Below are 25,211 nucleotides of genomic sequence, written 5' to 3'. Positions count from 1 at the left end.
GATAACGTATTGCAGTAGACACAGATGAAATGTCTTTCACCATCTTTGAGTCGTCCTCATCAGGCCTGGAGTTGTGCATTTTGGTCCTCCTATGAATGAAATTTGTGCCTTGATTGTGCTTAAAATTAAGTTTGCTATTTTAAGATTTTAAATATACAGTGAATAAATAATAAAAGTAAATGGTTTGGACCTGAAACATGTGTTTGCTGTGTCCTTTATGTGGAAATGACATTCTTTTTGTTCTGACAAAGTTTGAAAAAAAAAAATCTGTTTGATTTGATTTGAAGCTTAAAATTAATCTTTTTTTACTATCATGGAAATGTCAGAACCAAACCAGTCAGTATCGTTGTCTATGTGCTGAATATTTGAGTCTTGAGATGCGATTATATCCATGGAAACAGTAGTAGCACAGGCAAACAGAAGATCAGAAAGGTCAGGCTTGTATGACTAGCGCGTCCCTTTAACGACTCCTGATTGGTCTCGTCGGGGCTTTGGGAATCGGAGGCAGCTGCCGATTGGCTACGACTGGAGCACATCTCATACAAGTTTCCAGAAAACTGCATCTTTTTGGACTCTTGTCTCAGAGACTCCCACACCACAGCAGCCTCCTCAGGGCAGCCGGCCATGGCCACATTTGCACAGTCATGAAAATCATCCCAGGATCTGCAACAGACACAAGCTTAAGGTTAAACGTACTGAATATTTAATACCTAATCTACAAGCTAATGAGCGGGAGTCTGATAAAAATAAATCTGAAACCTGAAACATCCCTCTTGTAGCCATAGTTTAAAATGAAGGGCAAAGTAACCCTAGGGCTTTTTAATATTATAAACTTACTTATTGTCAGGCTCTCTTACATTTAGACACACCATATATAGCATAACACATATTAAGCACTATATTTGTTTTATATTTTGAAAACTTTGCAGCCAAAATAAAGTTTTGGGTTGATCTACACTTTGAATTGATCATACATCAAGATCAAGTTCATAGATATTAAACTACAGTTGAAGTCAAAAGTTTACATACACCCTGCAGAATCTGCAAAATGTTAATTTTACCAAAATAAGAGGAATCATACAAAATGCATGCTATTTTTTATTTAGCACTGACCTGAATAAAAAATTTCACATAAAAGACATTTACATAGTCCACAAGAGAAAACAACAGTTACATTCATAAAAATGACCCTGTTCAAAAGTTTACATACACTTGATTCTTAATACTAAGAATTTTTTACCAGAATGATCCACAGCTGTTTTTTTGTTTGTTTGTTTGTTTGTTTAGTGTTCTTTGGTTTTTCAGCATTGTGTATTTAAACCCTTTCCAACAATGACTGTATGATTTTGAGATCCATCTTTTCACATTTAGGACAACTGAGGGACTCAAAAGCAACTATTACAGAAGGTTCAAATGATCACTGATGCTCAAAAAAGGAAAAACGATGCATTAAGAGCCAGGGGGTGAAAAGTTTTTGAATTTAACGATCAGGGTAAAATTTACTTATTTTGTCTTCTGAGGAACATGTAAGTGTCTTCTGTAGCTTCTGAAATGCAGTACTAAATTGAAATATACAATATTCAGGCAAAGTAGGAATAATGTACACATCATTGTTCTGTTCAAAAGTTTACACCCCATTGTTTTTCCTTCTAGAGCATCAGTGAGCGTTTAAACCTTCTGTAATAGTTGCTTATGAGTCCCTCAGTGTAAAAAGATGGGGTTCAAGTACACAATAATGATGAAAACCCAAAGAATCTGTGGGACATGAAGGATTTTTCTTGATTTCTTGATTTATAATCTTGATGTATGGTCATTTCAGAGTGTAGCTCAACCCAAAATGTAATTTTTTTAAATGTTTCTTAAAAAAAATGATAGCGGTGAAAAATGTAGTCGCAAACATTTTTAAGTGTTTTATGTAGCCTACCCTGAAAATACACAATTAAAATACATTTTCACACTTTTTTTTTCATAATAAGACAAAACTACAGCCTGTTCTAAGATAAATAAAAATATTCCTTTCAGATTTTCCTTTGTTTTCTTCACACATCTTGCTCTTCCCTGACACTGTTGTTTCCTTGGTAACCAAGTACACTAATTTATTAATAAACTTCATGGCGGAATAATTGTGTTGGAAATAACACAATGGATAACCCTGATGGACAGTAAATCATTATCAATGTTAAATGTTAAAATGGTTTATAATTATTTTACTCTTCATTAAATTATCATTGTTTCTCGAATGTAATTTTTAAAAATTGTATTAATATTTTTATGATGGATTTTCATATTTTAACACTTAAGGTCTGCGTAAAACAATCTACATGCAAAAAAGGCATTCAGAAAGTAGCAGAAATAAATGATGAAGGCAAAAAGTAAAAGTTCCCAAGAGTTCCACAAGTTCATTTTGACCTTCATATAACAAAAAGGAAAAAAATCTGTAAGTTTTGATAAAACTCAACCCCAGGGACATAAAAGTTCCCACTGAAGAAACACCCTTTTATGCTATTTCTTAAATAGACTGAAGCACAGCAAGACTGTTACTTATTGAACAGTGATGTATTGTGTGCAGTTCACTGTGGAAGTCTGTCCTTCAACACCACGAATGTCCTTCACAACCAATTCTTTTCTTAAATGTTCCTCTCAGATCTCTCAGTCTCGGCCTAAGCCTAACACTTCGCAATCTGCTAGGAGAATATTGCTCTTCCAAGAGATCCCCTGACAGATGATCAGATACATTTCCTGAGAACCCTCATGTGAATGTACAAGTGTGCGAGATTGTGCATACCTGTGTTTATGCATGTGTGCACGCGAACAGTGAGCTCAGTGGCAGCTTTAATTGGTACCTGGAGGAATAACGCTTAAATAGCTGTGTTAAAGTAAGCACCGTCTTCATTGCCTGCATGCGTATGCCTTGAATGCTAAACGCAGATCCATATAAGGCTGTTGCGTGGATCATGATTCATTCAGTAAGTGGCGTAAACGGGCGATGTGTAACGGATTGAGTCTGACTGGAGGATATACAGGAGGCAGTTCTTTAACAACATCATGCTGCTACACAATGAATACTTAAAGAGTTCCTGCAGCTAAAGTGTGTGACATAATATAAAGTCATATCATAGATCCGTGATCTATGAAGGGGCAGACAGGAGAAGACAGTCAGGGAAATAAAGAGAGATCTAGTCTTTAATTAGAATGTCCAACACTTGGGAGGAATGGAAAGATGAGGAAGAAATAGAGAAAAGAGTAGAAGGGAGTAACAGAAAATGAGATGAAAGGCAATGTAGAGAGATAGAGAATGAATGAGGTGTCATATCAGTGAACTGTGATACTCTATATCACATTCTCCCTCTGACAACACAATGAATGGTGTAGAGAAAATAATCCTGTGGTGTGAGCAAGACATTTAGTGTGGCTATATAGAGGAGTAAATATGTTGGTGTGTCATTCCTGTTATGCAGGACTTTTTGACCTTTTTACATGTTGTGGTACTCTCATGAACGCACAACTGACATGGGAGAAAAGAAATTGTTTAATAAAGTCCTTATTTTTGTTTCCTTTGTGCACAAAAAGTATTCTCATAGCTTTATAATATTTCGGTTGAACCACTGATGTCACATGGACTATTTTATCAATGTCCTTTACTACCTTTCTGGGCCTTGAACATGTCAGTTGCGTTGCTGTCTATGCAAGTTTGTCAAACAGGATGGAATATTTGCTGAATAAAAGCAATTTAAATTTTATAGTATAAATAAGCTGTTCATTAACGTATGGTTTGTTAGGATAGGACAATATTTGGTCGAGATACAACTATTTAAAAAATCTGGAATCTGAGGATCTATTGCCTTTAAAGTTGTCTAACTGAAGTTCTTAGCAATGCGTATTACTAATCAAATTTTTTTACATATTTATGGTAGGAAATTTACAAAATATTTTTTATGGAACATGATCTTTACTTAATATCCTAATGATTTCTGGCTTAAAAGCAATATAATTGATCATTTTGACCCATACAATGTATTTTTGGCTATTGCTACAAATATTCCTGTGCTACTTAAGGTCCAGGGTTACATATGTACAGTATATATAGCGATGTTTGCGTTTGTGCCCAAGTTTTTTCCTTACTTGCAAATAGAGTCGATCTCCTGCGTATCCTCGTCTTTTGGGGAGCTGACAGACAGACTGTCTCCTAGGGCAAGCAGACACTGGGCAAACCCTTTATAGATGGAGCTGCATTTCTTTGTGGCTGCAGCAGAACAGGGACTGGGGACAAGCACTAGAACAAATAGAGACACAATTAAAAAAAATGTAATCTTGAAAATAAACTCAGAAATGTTAGCATTTAAACAGAATGCAGAACAATAACCTTCAAGATGTAACTTTAAGGGGACATATGAAAATCTGACCTTTTTCATGTTTAGGTGCTATAATTGGGTTCCCGGTGTATCTACCAACTTTGTTTTGGTAAGCCTTTCTCTGCAAGCGTGTGATAAAATGAGCCGTTCAGATTTTGCTCCCTTGTGACGTAGTAAGGGGATGTTATTGTAAAATTACCACTCCTTAATCTGCACGTTTCCAACCACATCACCACCAGTGATGTAACGCCATGGCAAAGCATGCTAACTGTTTTGTCATTGTCTGCACAGATGAGCACAGAACACAATTTAGAGTCCCAGCCTCAGAGGAGACAAGAGAGCAGTGAATTTATTGATTTATTTACTGTATATTACACTGCTGCCACATAGATCTAATATAAACGTGATTTCTTCCCCAGGTGTTTACCTTCACAGACATAACCGACTGTTTTTGTAACTCATGTGCGTTTTTAACATAAACATCTGTGAATTTGACAGTTTAAGCGCAATAAGACATGAAAGAGAACTTTCTGTGCGTGTCTTTTGGATGTGTGCACTGAGAAAACCCTATATTTGAAGTTTAAACTAATATAGCTTTAAAATGCATGATTTCAGCGTGATAGACATGATAATCAAAACCAAACTGTTGTTTTTTAGCAGTATCTGAGATATGAGCTGTAAAGGCACACCCCTATTCTGGAAAAGGGGGTGGGGAGCAGCAGCTCATTTGCATTTAAAGAAACATGCACAAAAACAGCGTGTTTCTGCTTCCACTCAAAATAGGCATTTTCAGAATGATATAATAAATGATCTGTAGGGTATTTTGAGCTTAAACTTCACAGATACATTCTGGGGACACCTGAGACTTACCTATAAAAAGGGGTATAATAGGTCTCCTTTAAGATGTAAAATTAAAGGGATAGTCGGTCATGACAGTTGTTTCATTTTAGCATTTCCACCTTTTCCGTTCTGCCACAACCCCAAAAAATGAAAATTCTGTCATTTACTCACCCTTGTGTCATTACAAATGTATAAATGTCGGCCTTCTGTTGAACACGTTTTGCAGCCAAACAGTTGATGATAGCCACTGACGTCCATACTGACAACTATTTGGTTACCAACATTCTTCAAAATTTCTTCTTTTGTGCTTATCTTGAGCGTGAGTAAATGATAACAGAATTTTCATTTTTGGGTAAACTATGCCTTTAAATAAGTATGTTTCCCATTTCAGTTTGCCTAACTTTCAAATCTGTTATGTTTTTTTTCACAAGCTCAAATACAAATTAGATATTTTAATGAATAAATAAAAATACACTCATTCCCCAAAACATAGACAAGGTCATAAACAGACCAGCAGGGGGACGTTGAATTGCTTTCACCACATCCTTTACAGACCTGATGAAAAACAATCACAGCAGTACACAAAAGCCTTCAGTGCCACCACTGCTGGATTTGTGGGGTTCTTGGTTATTTATAAATAGTTTATAAAGAGTATAGTTCTACGGTTCATTGTTAGAACAGAACACAAGGTAATGCATTTCCAACCTTGAGGATATAGAGAAAAATTCAATAGAGATCCTCTGAGCTTTCATTTTGCTTGCTTATATCTACACTTTTTGTAAGCTACCAAAGTTTAACTGTAAATGTTTGACTTAGGTACACCGTGTCTAAGGTAGTGGATGTGACAAAATACTGTCCATCTTATTCTTCAGTGCGTAAGTAAGCTTATAGGCGAGACTTCTAGTTCATTAGCCGCTATAGAAAAATAACAATGCGCAATAAACGGTAAAACTGATTTCACTACAAACCAATGTGTAATTAAGATAATACATTAAAATAATATAGCAATACGCAGCAATTTGCAATATCAAGCAGCAAAACGAGCTAAAAAAGTCTAATTCCAAGTGATTTGCAACGTCACTTTGTCGCGTCCAGTGTAGATACGGTGTAACATTCATAAGGTTATTTCAAACTTATGAAAAACTATTCTTCCAGTAGCCTAATGTTAATAGGACATCTGTTCTCAAAACATTAGCACAAAAAGCATACATCATTAATGGAACGTTTACTTCATTCATGGAATTCTGACTTCATGACTTATACATCATTCATGGAATTCATGGTCTTATTTCTGAAATAAACCTTATGTTCTTATAATTAAGTAATGTTCCAATAATTTTTGAAAAATGCCAGAATGAAAAGTTCATTTTTGAAATGGATGTTTTGAACACCAAGAGAACATTCAGAAAAAAAAGTTTTTATAACTTGACAGGAACATTAGCAAAGTGTTTTTAGAGCAGATCTTTGTTAGATAGGTCTGTGAATGTGCCAGTGTCCTTCCAACCTCCATTGCTCTTTGTTGTCTCTCAATCTCTTTAACCTATATACCTACTGACAATAAAACCACAGATGGAAGTAACGCAGAACCTAAGTGAGATATGCAGGAGGATCTTAATTGGGTCAGACAGCAAATCACCAGCACTCTCCTAATTCCCTTGAGGAAATGAATGATTAATATTTGATAGGATAGAGTTTTCTCCCTCTCTTCCCCCCAATCCCCGTCCCCCTGCTAGCTTTATTCCCACACTGCTGCAAACCTATTGATTTTCAGCTATGTTTTTGCAGTGAGGTCTGAGGATTATTGGTTTCACTCATCCCCATCAACATTTAATGAAGATCTAGAGGAGGAGAGAAAACCAAGTCGTACATTAGAGGAGGAGAAGACAAAGAACTCTTTCACAATCACTGAGGCGTTGCACGTAAGTGGAAATGACTGAAGAAATCAGAAAGACTGAAGCGCTTTGATTATGCCAAGGGGAAATTTTGACAACCATCACTCAATACAAGACTCAATACCACTATCAATACTAAAGTTATAAGGGATAATGTAAAGTAAGTAAGTCTATCGCAATATTTAAAAAAAGGTTACTCACTAAATACATATATGGACATGATGTATTGATTTGAGTTTAAATAATTTTTTTTTAATCCTGAAAGCTTCCAAAAAATTGTCTATTATTAAAATTGGCCCAGCAAAAAGATGAACACTGCAACAATATATATTTTTTCAGTATGAAAAAACAATTATATTTAATACAAAACAGACACAATACGGTCATGGATGTGTATTTTAATACCAATAATTCTGTCAAAATTAAAAAAGAACTATATTTGTTGTCATATGTTTCAGTACATACAGTTGAGGTCAAAAGTTTATATACACCTCGCAGAATCTGCAAAATGTTAATTATTTGACCAAAATAAGAGGGATCATACAAATTGCATATTATATTTTATTTAGTATAGACCTGAATGTTGAACATTAAAGAAGTTTACAATTTATAAAAATGACCCTGTTCAAAAGTTTACATACGCTTGATTCTTAATACTGTGTTGTTACCTGAATGATCCACAGCTGTGTTTTTTTTTCTTTGTTTGTTTTTTTCTTCATGAGTCCCTTGTTCGTCCTGAACAGTTAAACTGCCTGCTGTTCTTCAGAAAAATCCTTCAGGTCCCACAAATTATTTGGTTTTTCAGCATTTTTGTGTATTTGAACCTTTTCAAACAATGACTGTATGATTATAAGATCCATCTTTTCACACTAAGGACCACTGCGGGACTCATATGCAAATTTTACAGAAGGTACACGATGCATTAAGAGCCGAGAGGTGGAAACTTTTTTTTTTGTCTTCTGGGAAACATGTATCTTCTGTAGCTTCTGAACAGTAGTACTAATATATATATCTATATATCTATATCTATATATATATATATATATATATATATATATATATATATATATATATATATATATATTCAGTCAAAATTTACACATTTTCATTTTGTTCAAAAGTTTACACCCCTTAATACATCGTTTTACCTTCTGAAGCATCAGTGAGCATTTGAAACTCCTGTAATAGTTGCATATGAGTCCTTCATATGTCCTCAGTGTGAAAAGATGAATCTCAAAATCATGCAGTCACTGTTGGAAAGGGATCAAATACACAAAAATGCCAAAAAACAATTTGCAAGATTGCAAGGTGTATATAAACCTTTGACCTCAACTGTAGGTATATCAATTTATTATTTATTAATTCATTCAATTTTGTTTTAAAGGTAAATGTTAAGTAGAGGGTAACTTATTTCACAAATAAATTAAAATAATACATATTAAGCAGTCTAGAAACATTTACATGCAGTACAGACTTCACATACAAACAACAAAACTGAGCAGCCTGGGAGGAAAATGAAATCATCCAAAAAGTCTCATCGGATCAAAACGGAGACAAGAACTTACTGTGTCCAATTACATATCTCTGAATTTGTATCTCTGGCCGGCGCTCAAGCGGGTTGAAGAGTAGTCTGTACCACTGCCTGCATTAGTAATGTTATTACTGATGTTGTGTAATCCAAGCTCTGATATATCTGAGTGCTGTCCACCCACACACAGCGTGATCTGGCCTGGCCCATTCAGCTCAGCGAGCCGTTATGACCCAGGCGGCAGACACAGGGCTTATTTGAACCACAACATTAATTTTTAATCGGTGGTGCCAGAGATCCACGGGGAGTCCACGGGGTTCTTAAATAAATAAATTATATAAAACAGGGCACTTGCATGAGAGGGGACTGCAGAGAGTGAATGAGAAGGAAGAGAAACTGGGAAAGATGAAAAAAAGGAATTGAATTTGAAGCAGTTGAATTGGGTGTATCAATTGAAAATTAACATACTATGTTATCCAAGAGAGAATATGAGTAACGTTAAAGGGATAGTTCACCCAAAAATATAATGCAGTCATTAAGTACTCTTCATGGTCTTCCAAACCTGTAAGACCTTTATTAATCTTTGGAACACAAATTAAGATATTTCTGATGAAATTCAAGAGCTTTCTGATCCTACATAGACAGCAACGCAACTGACACATTCAAGGCCTAGAAAGGTAGTAAGGATATTGTTAAAATAGTCCATGTGACATTAGTGGTTCAACCTTAATTTTATGAAGGTACAAGAATACTTTTGGTCATTATTTTTTGTTTTCTTTGTGTACAAAAATATTGTCATAGCTTCATAACATTACAGTTGGACCACTGATGTCACATGGACTATTTTATCGATTTCCTTTTTACCTTTTTGGGCCTTGAACGTAGTTGCGCTTATGTCTATACAGAGTCAGAAAATGCTTGGATTTCATAAAAAAAATATCTTAATCTGTGCTCCAAAGATGAACAAAGATCTTATGGGTTTGGAGCGGCACAAGGGTGAGTAATTAATGACAGAATTTTCATTTTTGGGTGAACTATCCCTTTAAAAGCATAATACAGTTCATGCAATATGAATAGTTCTCTCTAGTTGTAGAAATCACCACAGATTACAATACAGGTACTCAGACCATTACATAATCCATAATTAAGCACTATAGTGTCATCCTTTTAAGAAATAAGTTATGAAACCTTGAAACAAAAACGTCATAATAAATAATGTTGTGTGTTAAGAGTGCTTGGAGCAAAGTAGTTACATAATTTCCTGTCTCTAGCGTGACTCAAACATGAGTTAGAAAAACAGTACTATCTGTCTATCTATTGATTTATTGACTTCAAACCTTAAATTCATTACTGATTAAGGATGCTAAATCTAGATGACCTCTGGAGCATAAGATGGGCAAGTGATGATGGAGGTTTAGGCCACATATGTGCTCATCTTCTATTCATGATGTTGAATATGCAAGCTTTAGCCAGACCAAAGCTGAGCAAGCAAATTTGATGCTGAGGTTTGCTACATGTGCCTCTCGCAGACATCCCACAGGGAGCACATCAAAATAAATGAAAACCATTTTTATTTGTAGGTTTCTGAAGATTTGCATTCACAAACACAGTAGTGCATGTAAATAAGGTTCAGTGGTGTAAGCAGACATGCAGGCAGGTTGCCAAAGTATTTTTTCGACAGTTTCTGCTCTTTATGCTCATAGTTAAACCATTCAAGAAGGAAGAAGGAAGTAAAGAGGGTGTATGTGGAATTTCCGGATGATCAAATCCATGTGGAAAACTCGATACACAAACATCAAAACAATGCTTTGATTGTTAATGATTATATTTTAGGTACAGATAGTTCCCATATGGGAATGATACTTTTGTACCCAAGAATTTATCTTATTAATTAAGAAATTTATGATCTTATTATTATATTTTTAGTATTTTGTGGAAAGAAATATATGCATGTTTATATCTTTGCCCTGATAAAATTAAATAAAGAGTCTACATTTGCTGAACCCAGACCCAGTCGAATATTAGAGGGATCAGGACAAAGCTCTGGAAGACAAGCAACACTGATACTTTGTGTGATGTAAGAGACTGCATTGGGCAGATCTCATTTAGACTTTACCTCAGTGCCTACTGGGAACACAGCTCAATCAAAAGCACTAGCAGTACAGCTCTAGACAGACACTTCATTATATACAGTATAAGGGTGGTTCAATATTTAGGGGTAATGCCTTTATTTATGGGGATATACAATACAAGTGTATTGTCTGACGCAGCTAAGTTATTCAAAATATTAAAGCATTTATGTAAAGTGTAACAAATGGCACTACAACATGCTACATATAGCATGAGCAGTTTTTGATGTAAATTAGATTGTATAAGCCACCAGTCAAAAGTTTTTGAACAGTAAGAGTTTTAATGTTTTACTTTAAGTTTACTTAAAGAAGCCTCTTCTGCTCACCAACCTTGCATTTTTTTGATCCAAAGTACAGCAAAAGCAGCAATATTGTGAACTGTTTTTACTATTTTAAATAACTGCTTTCTATTTAAATATATTTTAAAAAGTAATTTATTCCTGTGATCAAAGCTTGATTTTTTTTCTTTGATGAATAGAAAGATCCAAAGGTCAGTATTTATCTGAAATAAAAAGCTTTTGTAACATTATTCACTATGCCATTCAAAAGCTTTGTTCAAAGTCAGTATACTTTTTTTCAGCAAATCAGAATATTAGAATGATTTCTAAAGGATAATGTGACTGGAGTAATCTGGAGTATCTTTAAAATCACAGGAAATTTAAATAGAAAACAGTTATTTTAAAAACTGTTTTTGCTGTAATTTGGATTAAATAAAGGCAGGCTTGGTGACCAGAAGAGACTTCTTTAAAAACATTACAAATCTTACTGTTCAAAAACATTTGACTGGTAGTGTATTTGAAAAAAATTTTAAGTTGAAAAAATCACTCATCAGCAGGTGGCGCTTATGGAACAGCAGTGATGCAGCATTCTTGTTTACCGTTGTAAACAAACAGCGCTGTGCTTTTAAATACTATATAAACACGCATTATACTAAGGTAAGTGGAAACAAAAATGCCATCTACATTTTTTTAAAGATAGTCTGTTCCTATCAGATATTACTTCATATAAAACCCCTCACCCCCAGTTCAGTATTTAAAATTTAAAGTCTTTAGCATCTATGGGTTCTGTTAACAGCCATTTATACTTGGTTTATTTGCCCAGTTAAAGAAATAAGTGTGTGCTATTAATAGTTCTAAAAGTTTTTAGTAAAGAGTTTGAACTGATATATCACCCACTTTGAGTGAACAGTTCTTAAAATTTCGTATTGTAAAGACTTTTTATCATCAGGAAACATGGTGTTAGTTTTCACTGTTATGCTGATGATACGCAGCTCTATATTTCTTCACGGCCTGGCGAAACATACCAATTTGAAAAACTAACAGAATGCATAGTTGAAATAAAAAATTGGATGGCAAGAAATGTTTTGCTGCTAAATTCTGAAAAAACAGCCGCATGTAATAACCTAAAACACAGTCTATTACTCAATGACTGCTCTGTCATCAGTCAGGAACCTAGGTGTGCTATTCGATAGCAATCTTTCCTTCGAAAGCCACATTTCTAGCATTTGCAAAACCGCATTTTTTCATCTAAAAAATATCGAAATTACGACCTATGCTCACGATGTCAAATGCAGAAACGTTAATCCATGCGTTTATGACCTCAAGGATAGATTATTGTAATGCTTTATTAGGTGGTTGTTCTGCACGCTTAATAAACAAACTCCAGCTGGTCCAAAATGCAGCAGCTAGAGTTCTTACTAGAACCAGAAAGTATGACCATATTAGCCCGGTTCTGTCAGCACTGCACTGGCTCCCCATTAAACATCGTATAGATTTCAAAATCTTGCTAATAACTTATAAAGCCCTGAATGGTTTAGCTCCTCAGTACTTGAGCAAGCTCTTATCATATTATAGTCCCTCACGTCCGCTGCGTTCTCACAATTCCGGCAATTTGATAGTACCTAGAATATCAAAATCAACTGCGGGCGGCAGATCTTTTTCACATTTAGCGCCCAAACTCTGGAACAATCTACCTAACACTGTTCGGGAGGCAGACACACTCTGTCAGTTTAAATCTAGATTAAAGACCCATCTCTTTAACCTGGCCTACACTTAATACATTTCATAATCCAAATCCGTTAAAGGATTGTTAGGCTGCATTATTTAGGTCAACCGGAACCAGGGACACTTCCTATAACACCTGATGTACTCAGTGCATCAGAAGAAGAATGGCATCTACGCTAATATTAGCATCTTTCCTTCTTATTCCGAGGTCACCGTAGCCACCTGAATCCAGATCAGACGGTCACTGCAGTCTCCCGGATCTAGTCCGTACCCATCAGCACCCAGAGATATCCTCTACAGCCCTGAATGTCAGCAGAGACCACATCAAAGACAGATCATCAGTGAAGACCTCATCACCTTGACGGCCATCGACGCAAGACAGCGAAAACCAGATGAGTCCTCTCCAATCTGACTTTGTGGCAACTTGGAACTCTTGCATCTACATTAATATTAGTCTGTTTGTTTCTCCCAGGTCACCATAGCCCAGGTCACCATAGCCACCAGATCCAGTCCGTATCCAGATCAGATGGTCACTGCAGTCCCCCGGATCCAGTCCAAACCTAGAGCAGATGGTGGATCAACACCTACAGCCGAATGTCAGCGGAAATCGTGTCAACTAGATGAGCCCCAGAGACAGATCATCAAGAAAGAACTCCTACCCTAAACGGCCACCGGCACAAGGCCATGGGAACCAGATGAGTCCTCCCCAATTTGACTTTGTGGCAATATGGAACTCTTGCATTATTATTGACATTTTATTTTATTATTTTAATACTGTAAGGTTGCTTTGACACAACTTGTATTGTAAAAAAGCGCTGTATAAATAATCTTGACTTGACTTTTTCAGAACATTTTGTGGAGTGAAACGGTTCAATTGATGTTAAAGGTTCTTCATGGAACCACAGATACCATTAAAGAACCTTTATTTTTAAAGGGAACCCCTTTAGACTTGTATGGCTTAATATAACATAAATGATGTATCTTACTGACATATGTAGTAGAAAACCTATGAAAGATTTACGTTATTTTTAAAAATCTGCATTGTTTAATACACATTTTGAACTATGGGGGGCACCGTTATTTTGATGATGTCAAATGGTTGCACTCGGTGAGCTATATTTACCGCAACACAACTTGGAATATATAACTCGGAAAATAAAATACTGATACGATGCCACATCAGCAATAAGAAGAGGAGAAAAGAATGGGAAGATGCCTGTGAATGAATAAAACTTGCTAAAGACCCGTGTCTTTGTTCTCTCCACTTTATCCTTGATGCCTTGAAGCTTTTAGTAGACCATAGCTACTGAAAGAGCTTACAAACAGCAGAGACAAGAAATGCTAGATGCCATCCTGGCAAGATGTAAACATGCTGATGCTTGTCATGATGCCGCAGACACTGAAGTTGTTTCTTAGTGTGGATTTCACTTGATATTCGGGAGTGTTAGTGTTTCTCCTTGTAGGGAAAACTCGATGGTACGCCATTTGGTTTAGGCCTACGCTTATATCCACCGTGACCTATAAGCGATTTCAGTAGTTGTGGTCATCATATCAGTATTTTAGTTGTGTTGCGGTAAAAATAGCAACAGTTAGCACCAGTAGCTCACCGAGTGCAACCATTTTACATCATCAAAATAATGGCTGCCCCCAAAGTCCAAGTAAATTTTTTTTTTAAACAACGTCAATCTTTCATGGGTTTTCTACTACATATTTCAGTAAGAGACATCATTTCCTTTTGTTTTAAGCCATACAAGTCTTAATACCAACACTCTTAAAAATAAAGGTGCTTCACGATGGAACCTTTTTGGTCTAAATGGTTCCATAAAGAACCTTCAACATCTGAAGAACCTGTCTGTTTTTGAAGAAAGAAGGTTCTTCGGATTATAAAAAGGTATAAAAGCGATGGTTCTTTAAAGAACCTTTGACTGAATGGTTCTTTGTGGAACCAAAAATGGTTCTTCTATGGCATTGCTTGAAGAACCTTTAAAGCACCTTTATTTTTAAGAGTGTAGGCTTTAAAAGTGCAAGGGTCTCACAGTTAGTAAATTAACTAATAATAGTACTAAACAGACTTAATTTACAAGATAACAGGGAATATTCTCACAATTTTGACACTAATGTTAGTACAAAATGTTCTTAAAGTAATGGATTATTAACATTTGATATGCGTTCTCATAACTTTGAGAGAAAAGTTCATTCTCAGAATGTTCTTACAATGCTTTTTTAACTCTACGAAAGGTTTTGAGAAATAAATGTTTTTGTAACCTTTAAATAACATTATATTCACAACAAAAAACTTACATTTCAGCATTTTTCAATGTTCCCACATCAATTTTATAACCTAAATTTGTTAGCTGGGATATTGTGTAATGCATTTATCATTTAGAAATAGATAGTTCCCATTTATTACACATTTAATAGAAGCACCTGAGATAAAGCTAAAGATAAATCTTCCTGTTTGGTGCAAATTGAATTCGCTGTCATCTAACAAAGTTTCAGTGGGACACATTAGGCACATGCTGAACACAGAAAAGAACTGTTTAAACTGTTTAAAAGTAGAGGCAGTGGGGGCATTGCTGCAAAGTTTTATTGCTGCACTATGGCAACTTTTTCTATGGAAACTGTGGCCCTCTCTTGCGTAGCATCGTTAGGGGCGACAGGCTAATAAGCCTAGCGGTGACAGCATAGCGTGCGAAAGGCGAGGAGAGATTCTATTCCCCGAGCTAACTCTGAAACAGGGCTTCCAGTGAAGCCGCCTGCAATAGCACAAACAAATTCTGATAATTAGCTCATGCCAGCAAAGTCCCCTTTCCAAGTGATTGGTTAACCTCTCCAGTTTTCCATTCACACCTTCACTCCCAGAACACTGAATGGAGGGAGGCTGCGGGGGAGGAGTAGAAGTGCATTCGCCAGCTGTTAATTTCTTTCATGAAACCCGGAGGAAAGCAGTACAGAGATATGCACTGTAAATTGGGACAGGAACATGTTGCTATTGAATTTGAATTCAAAACTGAGAGGCAAAGCGAGTACAAACTTAATCTTCTTTAATGAGGACCAAAAATCAAGTTTGACTCGGTGACATAACCCGCACCATGAGGTGGTTTTCATATCCCAGGTCATCCTCCAGGTGAGGAGGACTAATTGGAACAAAATGGAGCTCAAAAAAAGGTGGGAGACAGGTTTCTGCTTGTTAGCACAGACCTTTTCTCCTTATTGTGTTCAGTAGCTGTGGCAGCGAGTTATATCCACCACAACAGCAAAGCTCGATTCATTTCACACTTTGTGTGGCATAAGAGACAAACCAGCAGCACAACCTAAAAGAAATAAAACTTATCCTTGCTAGCCGGATATTTCAAAAGCCAGTGGTGGAAAGACGCATCTTAAAAGGAATCTTTTTATTTTGCTCTAACGGATGTTTTTCTCACGCACATGCCCTCAAACACTCAAAGAGAAGTAACACATGCAATTCCCAGAAGAGTTTGCAAAATTTTGCAGGCCCCATGGGAGTGTGGTTTCATTTGGAGATGGGAGAGAGAGAGATGAGAGAAACGAAGCCAGGCTTTCCCAGCGCTAATGTGCTCAGCACCGGCTTTGATCATGAGGAGGTGATGCGTCTGCCACAATAACGCAATCACTCACACGTGCGGTCATGTGTCACTTTAAAAAAGTGGAAGGTAGAGGAGTAACGGACCAAATGAGACAAGACCTGCTCTTGATTGTATCTCTTCATTATCTCATTCGGAACGGAGAAGATACAAGGGTTCAGAGATTTCATGTGATAAAAGTGAGACTCTCACAAAAAGGTCTGGAAAAGAGATATCATACTTGCATTGGCATTAATTTGACAGCTGCTATCTGTCCAGAACAAGGTCACCGATAAACCTACACAGATGGAGGAACTCCTTCACAGAGACGCTCCCCTTAAATGCAGTTTAAATTAGATTCAGATTTGGACTTGTTGGAGGAGCTTAGCAGTAAAGACCCAATTAAAATAATTTCCACATCAAATACAACTTTAATCTGTTAAACCACCACAGCAGCGTTTCAATTAATCAGCCAAAAAAAAAAAAAAAAAAAAAAATCAATAAATGTAAAAAGAGAGAGCAAATTTTCTGGTCTGCATTTGACTTCAGGTTTACTGCTTAGCATTAAAATTCATTTTACTTCTGTAATTTAACTCATTTCATAGTAATATCCCACAAGAAATGTAAGGTAGTTGATACCAGAAAGGACAAGAGCAGCTAAACAGGGTCTTTCACCCTGGGGCTTTCACACAGTCAGCGTTTGAGATTGAAAACCTTATTTAATTTAATAGGGGTCATGAGTTAAGAAATCAAAATTCCCCTAATCTTTTGGTCATTGTACTATGAAAACATCCTGGAAGTTTCAGAACTCATAATGTTCTTGTTAGTCTAAAACAGCTTATATTGAAGGCAATCTGCCAAAACAACAGGTTGTGAAATGTGCCACCTTATGGCATAATAGTGTGTCTAAACTCCACCTCCGCAGAAGAAGATCAATGCCTGTTTCTACATCACTGAATTTTAGCCCCGCCCACCGATTCACACATGTAGTGTAAATAACAAGAGAGGCAAACGCAGGTCAACGCAGAAACCAAACGATAAAGATGGCTCCAAAGACAACAAGATGCTGTTCAGTGCCAAGTTGTGGAAAACAGTCTTTGCATTGCCTTCCTTCTGATTCCAACATTAGAAAAGAGTGGATAAACTTTATTTTTAATGATGTTCCAGACCACGTCAGTAACTTGGTCCTTGTTCAGTTAATTTTACCATGGAATTGTTTACAAACAAAACAAACGAAGCAGGATTTTCAGAAATACTGAAACTAAAAGGCGATGCTGTACCGACTACATTGGATCCGACAGTAATATGGCAACACACAAGTGAGAATAACTGTTTTATTATGTGGTCACTATTGCTTTGTCTGTTTTTACAGATCGTTTACTATGTACTGAGTATTTATGGATTTTTAACCTAAATCACAGCAGCGTCTATCTATGAAGGATGTAGGCCGTCAAACATACATAACTTTTAATTCGCCTCATCTATTCAAACAGAGAATTCTGATGGGGGGGTCAAAACAAGCACAGAAAATAGCCTAATACCTCTAAGTTATGTTCTTTTGAGAAGTTATTATAAGTGAGCCCCAACAAGCAGTGCAAAATAATTTTAAATAAGGCAGTTCATGACCCCTTTAACAATAGTTGATGCTCTCACGCGGGGTTGCCAAGTCCACAGTTTTCCAGTGCAATTTGGTATTTTTCATTTAATACTTTTAATTACTACTAGTGATTTTTTAAGTTAAAATTGCATATAGCAATGGATAACAGTGACAGTAAAATATGTATTTTAGGTATGGAAGTAACATATATTTCAAGTTGTATTGCATGTGGGCTAGGGTCATTGGCCGTTTTGTTTCACAGTCCTGTTCAGGTTACGGTTACACTAGTGTGTTTTCATTTTAAAATGCATTACCTTTGCTAAGTTTTCAACTCTCAAAAATGGAGACTTTCTAAAATGCTGTTTCAGTTTAAACAGACCAAAACTGAGACGTTTAAAAAACGATGGGGTGGCTGCTCACATTTGCTCTGCATATCCTTGCGTCTCTTTTCAGAGGATCATTTAAGAAAGGTAACAGTTAAATTGCAAGTAAACAAATAAATTATTGTAATTTTATATACCAAGGAATAACAGTCAATTTTATTACGGTTACTTCTCTTAAATTAAAACATCCTTAATGACATATGCAGGCTGAATGGTCATGTGATATGCATTTTCGTTTGTGTAGTGTAGGCGGAGATCATTTCTGAAATGCATTGAAAATACCAGTGTAGAGGAAGAGCTTTTTTTTTTAAACACTGTGTAAACAGGGCCTCACACAACAGATCAAAGGTGTTAGTTCACCCAAAAATGAAAAGTCTGTCATTAATTACTAATTCCCATGTCATTCCAAAAATTTCTTCTGAAAGTGATTCATATAATTTTACTGTGTTGAATAAACTGTGTTGATTAAAATGTTAGTCCACATTATAGGTATCATGCTTGATGTGAATGGTGAGAAGGGGAGAAGGGGATTGACATACTGTATTTAAAGGGTTAGTTCACCCAAAAATGGAACGTTCCAAACCTGTAAGACTTTGTTCATCTTTGGAACACAAATTAAGACCTTTTTGATGAAACCCAAGAGCTTTCTGGCCCTGCGTAGACAGCAACACAACTACCACATTCTAGACCCAGAAAGGTAGTAAGGACAAGACAGACATTGAACTGACATAAAACTTCCATCTCTTTTAGTTCATCGTCTGTATATTCTGGTGCAAATAAGTAAGGCTGGGAAAAAAATCCTCCCTATCGAAATCTTTAGAAAGGTTTACGAAAACTTATTTATATACAGCATGCATCTTCCTCTGCTTGTAAACAAGGCAAATCACATCTGGGTTCTATGCCAGAGCGCAAACCAAACAAATGCGTCGTGATACTCTCGTGAACATCCAGAGAAGACTGACAGGGAAGAGAAAAAATTGTTGAATAAAGTTGTTACAATACAAAAAGTATTTTCGTAACTTCATAAAGTCACAGTTTAACCACTAATGTCACATGACTTTTTTTTTTGTTGATGTTCTTACTACCTTTCTGGGCCTTGAACGTAATAGTTTCATTGCTGTCTATGCAGAGTCAGAAAGCTGCAGAGTCAGAATATCTTAATTTGCATTCAGAAAATGACCAAAGCCTTACAGCTTTGGAACGACATGAGGGTGAGTAATTAATGACAGAATTTTCATTTTTGGGTGAACTATCCCTTTAAAGGGGTCCTATTATGCTTTTTCACTTTTTGAATTTTACCCAGTGTGTGGTGTGTATGTTTAGGCATAAAAAATATCTACAAAGATACAAATCTCAAAGTCCACTCCAAAGGAGTGAGTAAAAGCCTCCTTTTGTGATCCAATGTGTTTTTGTAAGAAAAATATCCATATTTAAAACATGAGAATCATTAAACTAGCTTGCTGCTTTGGAAAGGGGCGTGGCAGTACTGAATCGCCATCTAAGCTGTTCGCCAATTGCAGTGCAGTGGGACTGCTAACCAATCACAACACATTTAATATTTCAGGAGGCGGGCCTTCATCAAACCTGGAACTAATCGAGCCATTTGTGCCAGCCTGGGAAGAAAGTTACTGTAATAATGTAAATTATGTGAAAAATAATGCGTTTTTCAAACCACCAAGCATGAGTATGTCAATCCCCTTCTCCCATTAGCCATTCGCATCAAGCGTGATAGCTATAAAAACAGATAATATTTTAATAATCCTTTTAATTCTATTAGAACAGGGAAGCTCACACCACAGCTATAACAGTAACGACACAGAAGAATGATTGGAATCACTTTCAGAACACATTTTTCCAGCTAATCAGCCAATCAGAATCCATCCAGCTTTAAAGAGCTTGAGCATTAAAGCAGCAGGCGTCATCAGTGCAGTGCATACATACAATATACAGAGCTAATATAATTATCGTCCTTGGTGTGAATGATCTAATTGTCAATCATGAGATAACCAAACTGTGTGAATTTAACCTTTTTAATAAGCACTCAAATACAGGATTGAAAACTGTATACAGCTTCTTTGTGAATATGATCTAAATGGCAAATGAAAATAGTTGGTTTAGTCATTTTGATGAAAGATAAGAAACATTTTTAGATGAATCATTCACTATAAGACCAGGCACTAACTGAAAGTAAGTAATTGATATAAAGAAGGAATATAAGAATTTAGAAATTTGAAAATGGCTGATATTTGGCATCAAAGCACTCAAACTGTGCAGTTCATCATTCTTTCAGCCCCATTTACAAGAACAAATCATGTATTCACATGAAAGTCTTAGAAGTGTCTTCAAGACAGAAACTTTTCTTTGATTCTCAGCTATTTTAAATGTAGTGTCTGTAAAAAGCTAACAGGGACCTGTCTTTATGTGGTGACAGAGGAAGAGAGAACAAAGAATAATAGTTTTTATGCTAAATCAAAAACCCTTTGACAGGTCGCTGTGATTTCCCCGGTCTCTTTTTCACCCGAGTCTAATAACTACACTCAGAAATCCTCCAAAAGCTGTGAATAAACAAACCAGTATGTAATATTCCAACATCTAATCTTCTTGGTAGAACAAGAAATAGGGTAGTGATTAAACAAGACAATATTCAAACAATCAAAAGGCGCAGTCTGCGGGGGCTTTGGGGTGGGGTGCGATCTAGAAGCGAAACACAATTAGGATGTGAACCTTGAACGCATCAGTCATGTTTAACTCAACGCTTGATGCTCTCACATACATTTCAGTCAGACGGTGAAAAATTATGACTGCATTAAAGCTCTCATATTAGGCCTTAATATCCGTCTCTCCTTGTACTCCCAATATGAAGGAGGAGAGATTCCCAGGAGCCTTTTTGATCATATGCAAATTTTGTTTTTAAAATATTCTTTCATCTGGCCATGTTGTGAAGTCAGCTTTCTTTACACTGAACATGAAAACCTCACTTACTTCATTAAGGAGGAGTCTGCAATGCTAAAGCAAATACACAGCAAAAATTTACACTCCAAAAATAATCATTGTGATTTCAGACGCAGATTATATGATGCTGATGAGAGCACATTTTTGCTGTGGTGTATAGACAGGAAAAATAAATAAATAAATAAACAGGCTAGGGATTAGAGATGATCCGTGAGCCGGGATAAGTGGTTCTCAATTACATTACAATAGAGCGCAACAGTAGGGTTCAGGAAGTAAGATCCCATTTATTTTCTCCATAGAGAAATTGATTTTTAATGTTAACTTATGAACCTTTCTGCACAGACCTACCATGAGCTCCGAGGTTGGTAATTGATGATATATGCTTTTGCACAAGTAAGTCAGTGCGATTTGAACTTAAGTCATATACAGTATATATATATAATAAACATGCTTAATTGGGCAGAAAGATGGCCAACCAAGGGCAGTTTGCCCAGCCAGTAGTAATTCAGAAAAAGTTTTAGCTAAGACTTATAAAACTTATATCTTTATATTCTTTCTTTTTTATATCCTCATTTTCTTTAGTCTATTTTGTTGTAGTATTGGGTATCACACACAGTATATAGCACTATCTGAAACTCACACCATTCCTGTCTCCATTTTAATTTTATTTGTTCTCATATTGACTTTAGTTGCCCATCTAAATTCCCATCCAAGGATGGCATGCTAGTAACACCACTGCCAATAATCCGGAAGAGAGCACAAGCTAATGATATAATTGAGTCGGTCTTCCTACATTCTTGAATCAATATATATTTGTATCCACCTTATTCTTTACTGCAGAACTAAGCCTATGGGCAAGACTTCCGGTTTATTATCTGATATAGGGAAATAACAAGAAGAAAACGTGCAGTAAACGGTAAAACCAGTGTGTTCATAATTAAGATAATACATTGAAATTAAAGCTGCAAGCAGCGATGAAAGGGCCCTCGCACCCGGGCTCACCGCCCAACACAGCTAACGGTGGGCAGTATGCTTTTAATACAGTAAATATAGGAGAAATATGTCAAAGTCATTTAAATGTGCCAAACTTTCTGCTGCCAGCTGGTGGCACTATGCCTATAACTGATTATTGGCATGTAGATGTGTTCAGGTCAGCACTTTTATCAAACATAAAGTCTGGTGCAGACTGACCTTGGTATGTTTGAGTTAGTGAAAGATATGATATATCCTGCTGCCAACAGGTGACACTATGCTAATATCTGAATATTGGCCTTTAGGTGTCTTCAGGCCAGGACTCTTTCAAAACTTGTTAAGTTTGAGGCAGATCGGACATTTTATGGCTGAGTTATAACAACTTCTATGTCCATGGCGAAACATCAAACTTTGTCACGCCGCCACAGACACGCCCTTTAACGAAAACTCAAGATCTTCACAATTTAACATCTCTAATGCCTTTAGATTAGACTGACCAAATATAATGTTGATATCATTAAATCTCTAAGAGGAGTTTGCTACAAGTCATTTCCTGTTGCCAACAGGTGGCGCTATGATTATGAGAGAATATTGGTGTTCAGACGTGTTCAGGCCAGGACTCTTATCAAACATGTAAAGGTTGAGGCAGATTGGACATTGCGAAACATCAAATTTTGTCAGGCCGCCACGGACACGCCCTTTACCAAAAACTCAAGATCTTTGCGATTTAACATCACTAAGGCCTTTAGATTAGACTGACCGGTTTTGGTGTTGATCTGAATAAATCTCTAGGAGGAGTTTGTTGCAGCGTAAAGCATGGCACTTCCTGTTGCCAGCAGGTGGCGCTATGACTATAACTGAATTTGGGCATGTAGATATCTTCAGGTCAGGAGTGTTATCACACATGTGAAGTTTGGAGCAGATCGGACATTGTATGCCTAAGTTAAAGCAACTTCCTGTTTCATGGCGAAACATCGAAATTCGGCAGGCCTCTATGGACACACCCTCCAACGAAAACTCTAGATCTTCACAATTTAAAGTCACATGGGCCTTTAGATCAGACTGACCAAATTGGTGTTGATCCAAATAAATCTCTAGGAGGAGTTCGTTCAAGTACGACGCCTGAAAATGGCAAAAATGACTAAATTTGTTGAGAAAATTAAAAATAACCAACTTCCTGTTAAGTTTTGGATTTTGCTCCAAGAGGGTCCTCACACCATCTGTGCTTGGGCCCTAATAATATAGTAAGACACACCAATATACAATATCAAGCAACAAAACAAGCTGTATTGTACAGCTAAAAATAAAAATAGTAAAAAATAAGTAAAAAATAAAAATAGCTGGAGGCGGATGAGACCAGAAGCCAGAGGCATAAAATTTACAAATGGTCGTGCCCGCTCTTACAGGAAAAATAAGGTGGAGAAATTTGAATATTTAGAATAAACTTCTATTCTATTTGATTACGTTTCATGAAATGGGTTTTTGTCTCATTAATGAATTTAATACAATTTTCAAACACTTGGAATCAAATATTGTGATTCTCTTTAGAGCTTGTTAGCTTGGTTCAAGGCCTGGAAATCTTACTTAAGAATCATTCAAATCCGTATAAATAAAATCAATAGGAAAACTACTGTACATATGAAACCAAGGCCACTAAAAAATTATAAGTTAATATAAATCTTCATTCATATTAATTTGACCTACTATTCTTTTGATTATACGCACCTGACCTTTGAACCTTTCCGTCCCTGTGTTCTCAGAGACAAGATTCACAAACCGGGTTTAAAATTAGAAAATTAAAAATTCTGAATAGATGTTCAGCCGGTGAAAGTGGTAGCAAGGCCGAATCCTAAGAACTCCATACTATACAAGCCAGTGAGTCATAATATTTTTCAATGCTATTTACCAGGAAAGAGATAGAACACGTTTTTATTCTTCATAGAAATCTGCAACGCTGCTCTCTGAAGTAGGCCACGAAATAATTGAAGCTCTTTTGGTGACCACTTGGCATTGGCATACAATTGGGACAATGGTAGAAAAAGCAATTATGTTATTGAACAAAATCATAGCAGGGACAGTACAAAATCTAATCAGCAGAATGCTTTATTCTAGGATGATCAAAGAAAATGATGATAAATATTTAAAAAATTATAAGCACGACAGTTTGAAATGATGAGCGTTGTAAATGGTACACCTAACAAAACCAATAGATTGTGATTTATTGGTTAAATAATAAAAAATGTGCTTCATTTGGTCATTATCATTGGTCAAACAAACATGATAGGACTCCAATGCAGAGTCTGTTAAACTGCTAGACATCAAATAAATACATTTGTAGACATGCAATATTGATTTGAGTTGAAATGATTTTATAAACATACACTACCAGTCAAAAGTTTTTGAACAGTAAGACTTTTAATGTTTTTTTTAAAGTCTCTTCTGCTCACCAAGCCTGCATTTGTTTGATCCAAAGTACAGCAAAAACAGTAAAATTCATAAATATTTTTACTAATTAAAATAACTGTTTTCTATTTGAATGTTTTCTAAAATTTAATTTATTTCAGATTTTTTTATTTTGTTTTAGCATCAATACTCCAGTCACATGTTCTAATATGCTGATCTGCTGCTCAAAAACATTTATAGAAAGTTCAGAAGAACAGCATTTATCTGAAATATAAATACTTTGCAACATTATAAATGTCTTTATCATCACTTTTGATCAATTTAAAGCATCCTTGCTGAATAAAGTAATTTCTATAATTTCTTTACCAAAAAGAAAATCCTGACTCCATTCTTTTGAATAGTACAGTACATAATTTTACATATTTACAAATTTTTAAATCTTTATATTCATCAAAGAATGTACTCAACTGTTTCAAATATTAATAATAATGTAAAAATGTTTCTTAAACAGCAAATCAGCATATTAGAATGATTTCTCAAGGATTATGTGACACTAAAGACTGGAGTAATGATGCT

General features: G+C 36.0%; 1 protein-coding gene across 1 annotated transcript in view; it reads right to left on the bottom strand.

Moving 5' to 3' along the window:
- Positions 1-263: 263 nt before the first annotated feature.
- nrn1la (neuritin 1-like a) overlaps positions 264-25,211 on the bottom strand; it is a 37,134-nt gene continuing 12,186 nt past the window's right edge. The window contains exons 2-3 of the mRNA XM_073850666.1: positions 4,123-4,273; positions 264-663 (exon numbers count right to left, since the gene is read on the bottom strand). Coding sequence (XP_073706767.1) covers positions 384-663; positions 4,123-4,273 — 431 coding nt within the window. The 3' untranslated portion in view covers positions 264-383. The remainder of the gene's footprint in view (positions 664-4,122; positions 4,274-25,211) is intronic.

The sequence above is a fragment of the Garra rufa genome, chromosome 11 (assembly GCF_049309525.1).
Source record: "Garra rufa chromosome 11, GarRuf1.0, whole genome shotgun sequence".
In the NCBI taxonomy this organism is placed as follows: Eukaryota; Metazoa; Chordata; class Actinopteri; order Cypriniformes; family Cyprinidae; genus Garra; species Garra rufa.
The sequence above is the reverse complement of the archived record's forward strand: the minus strand, read 5'-3'. Positions and strand labels throughout refer to the sequence as shown.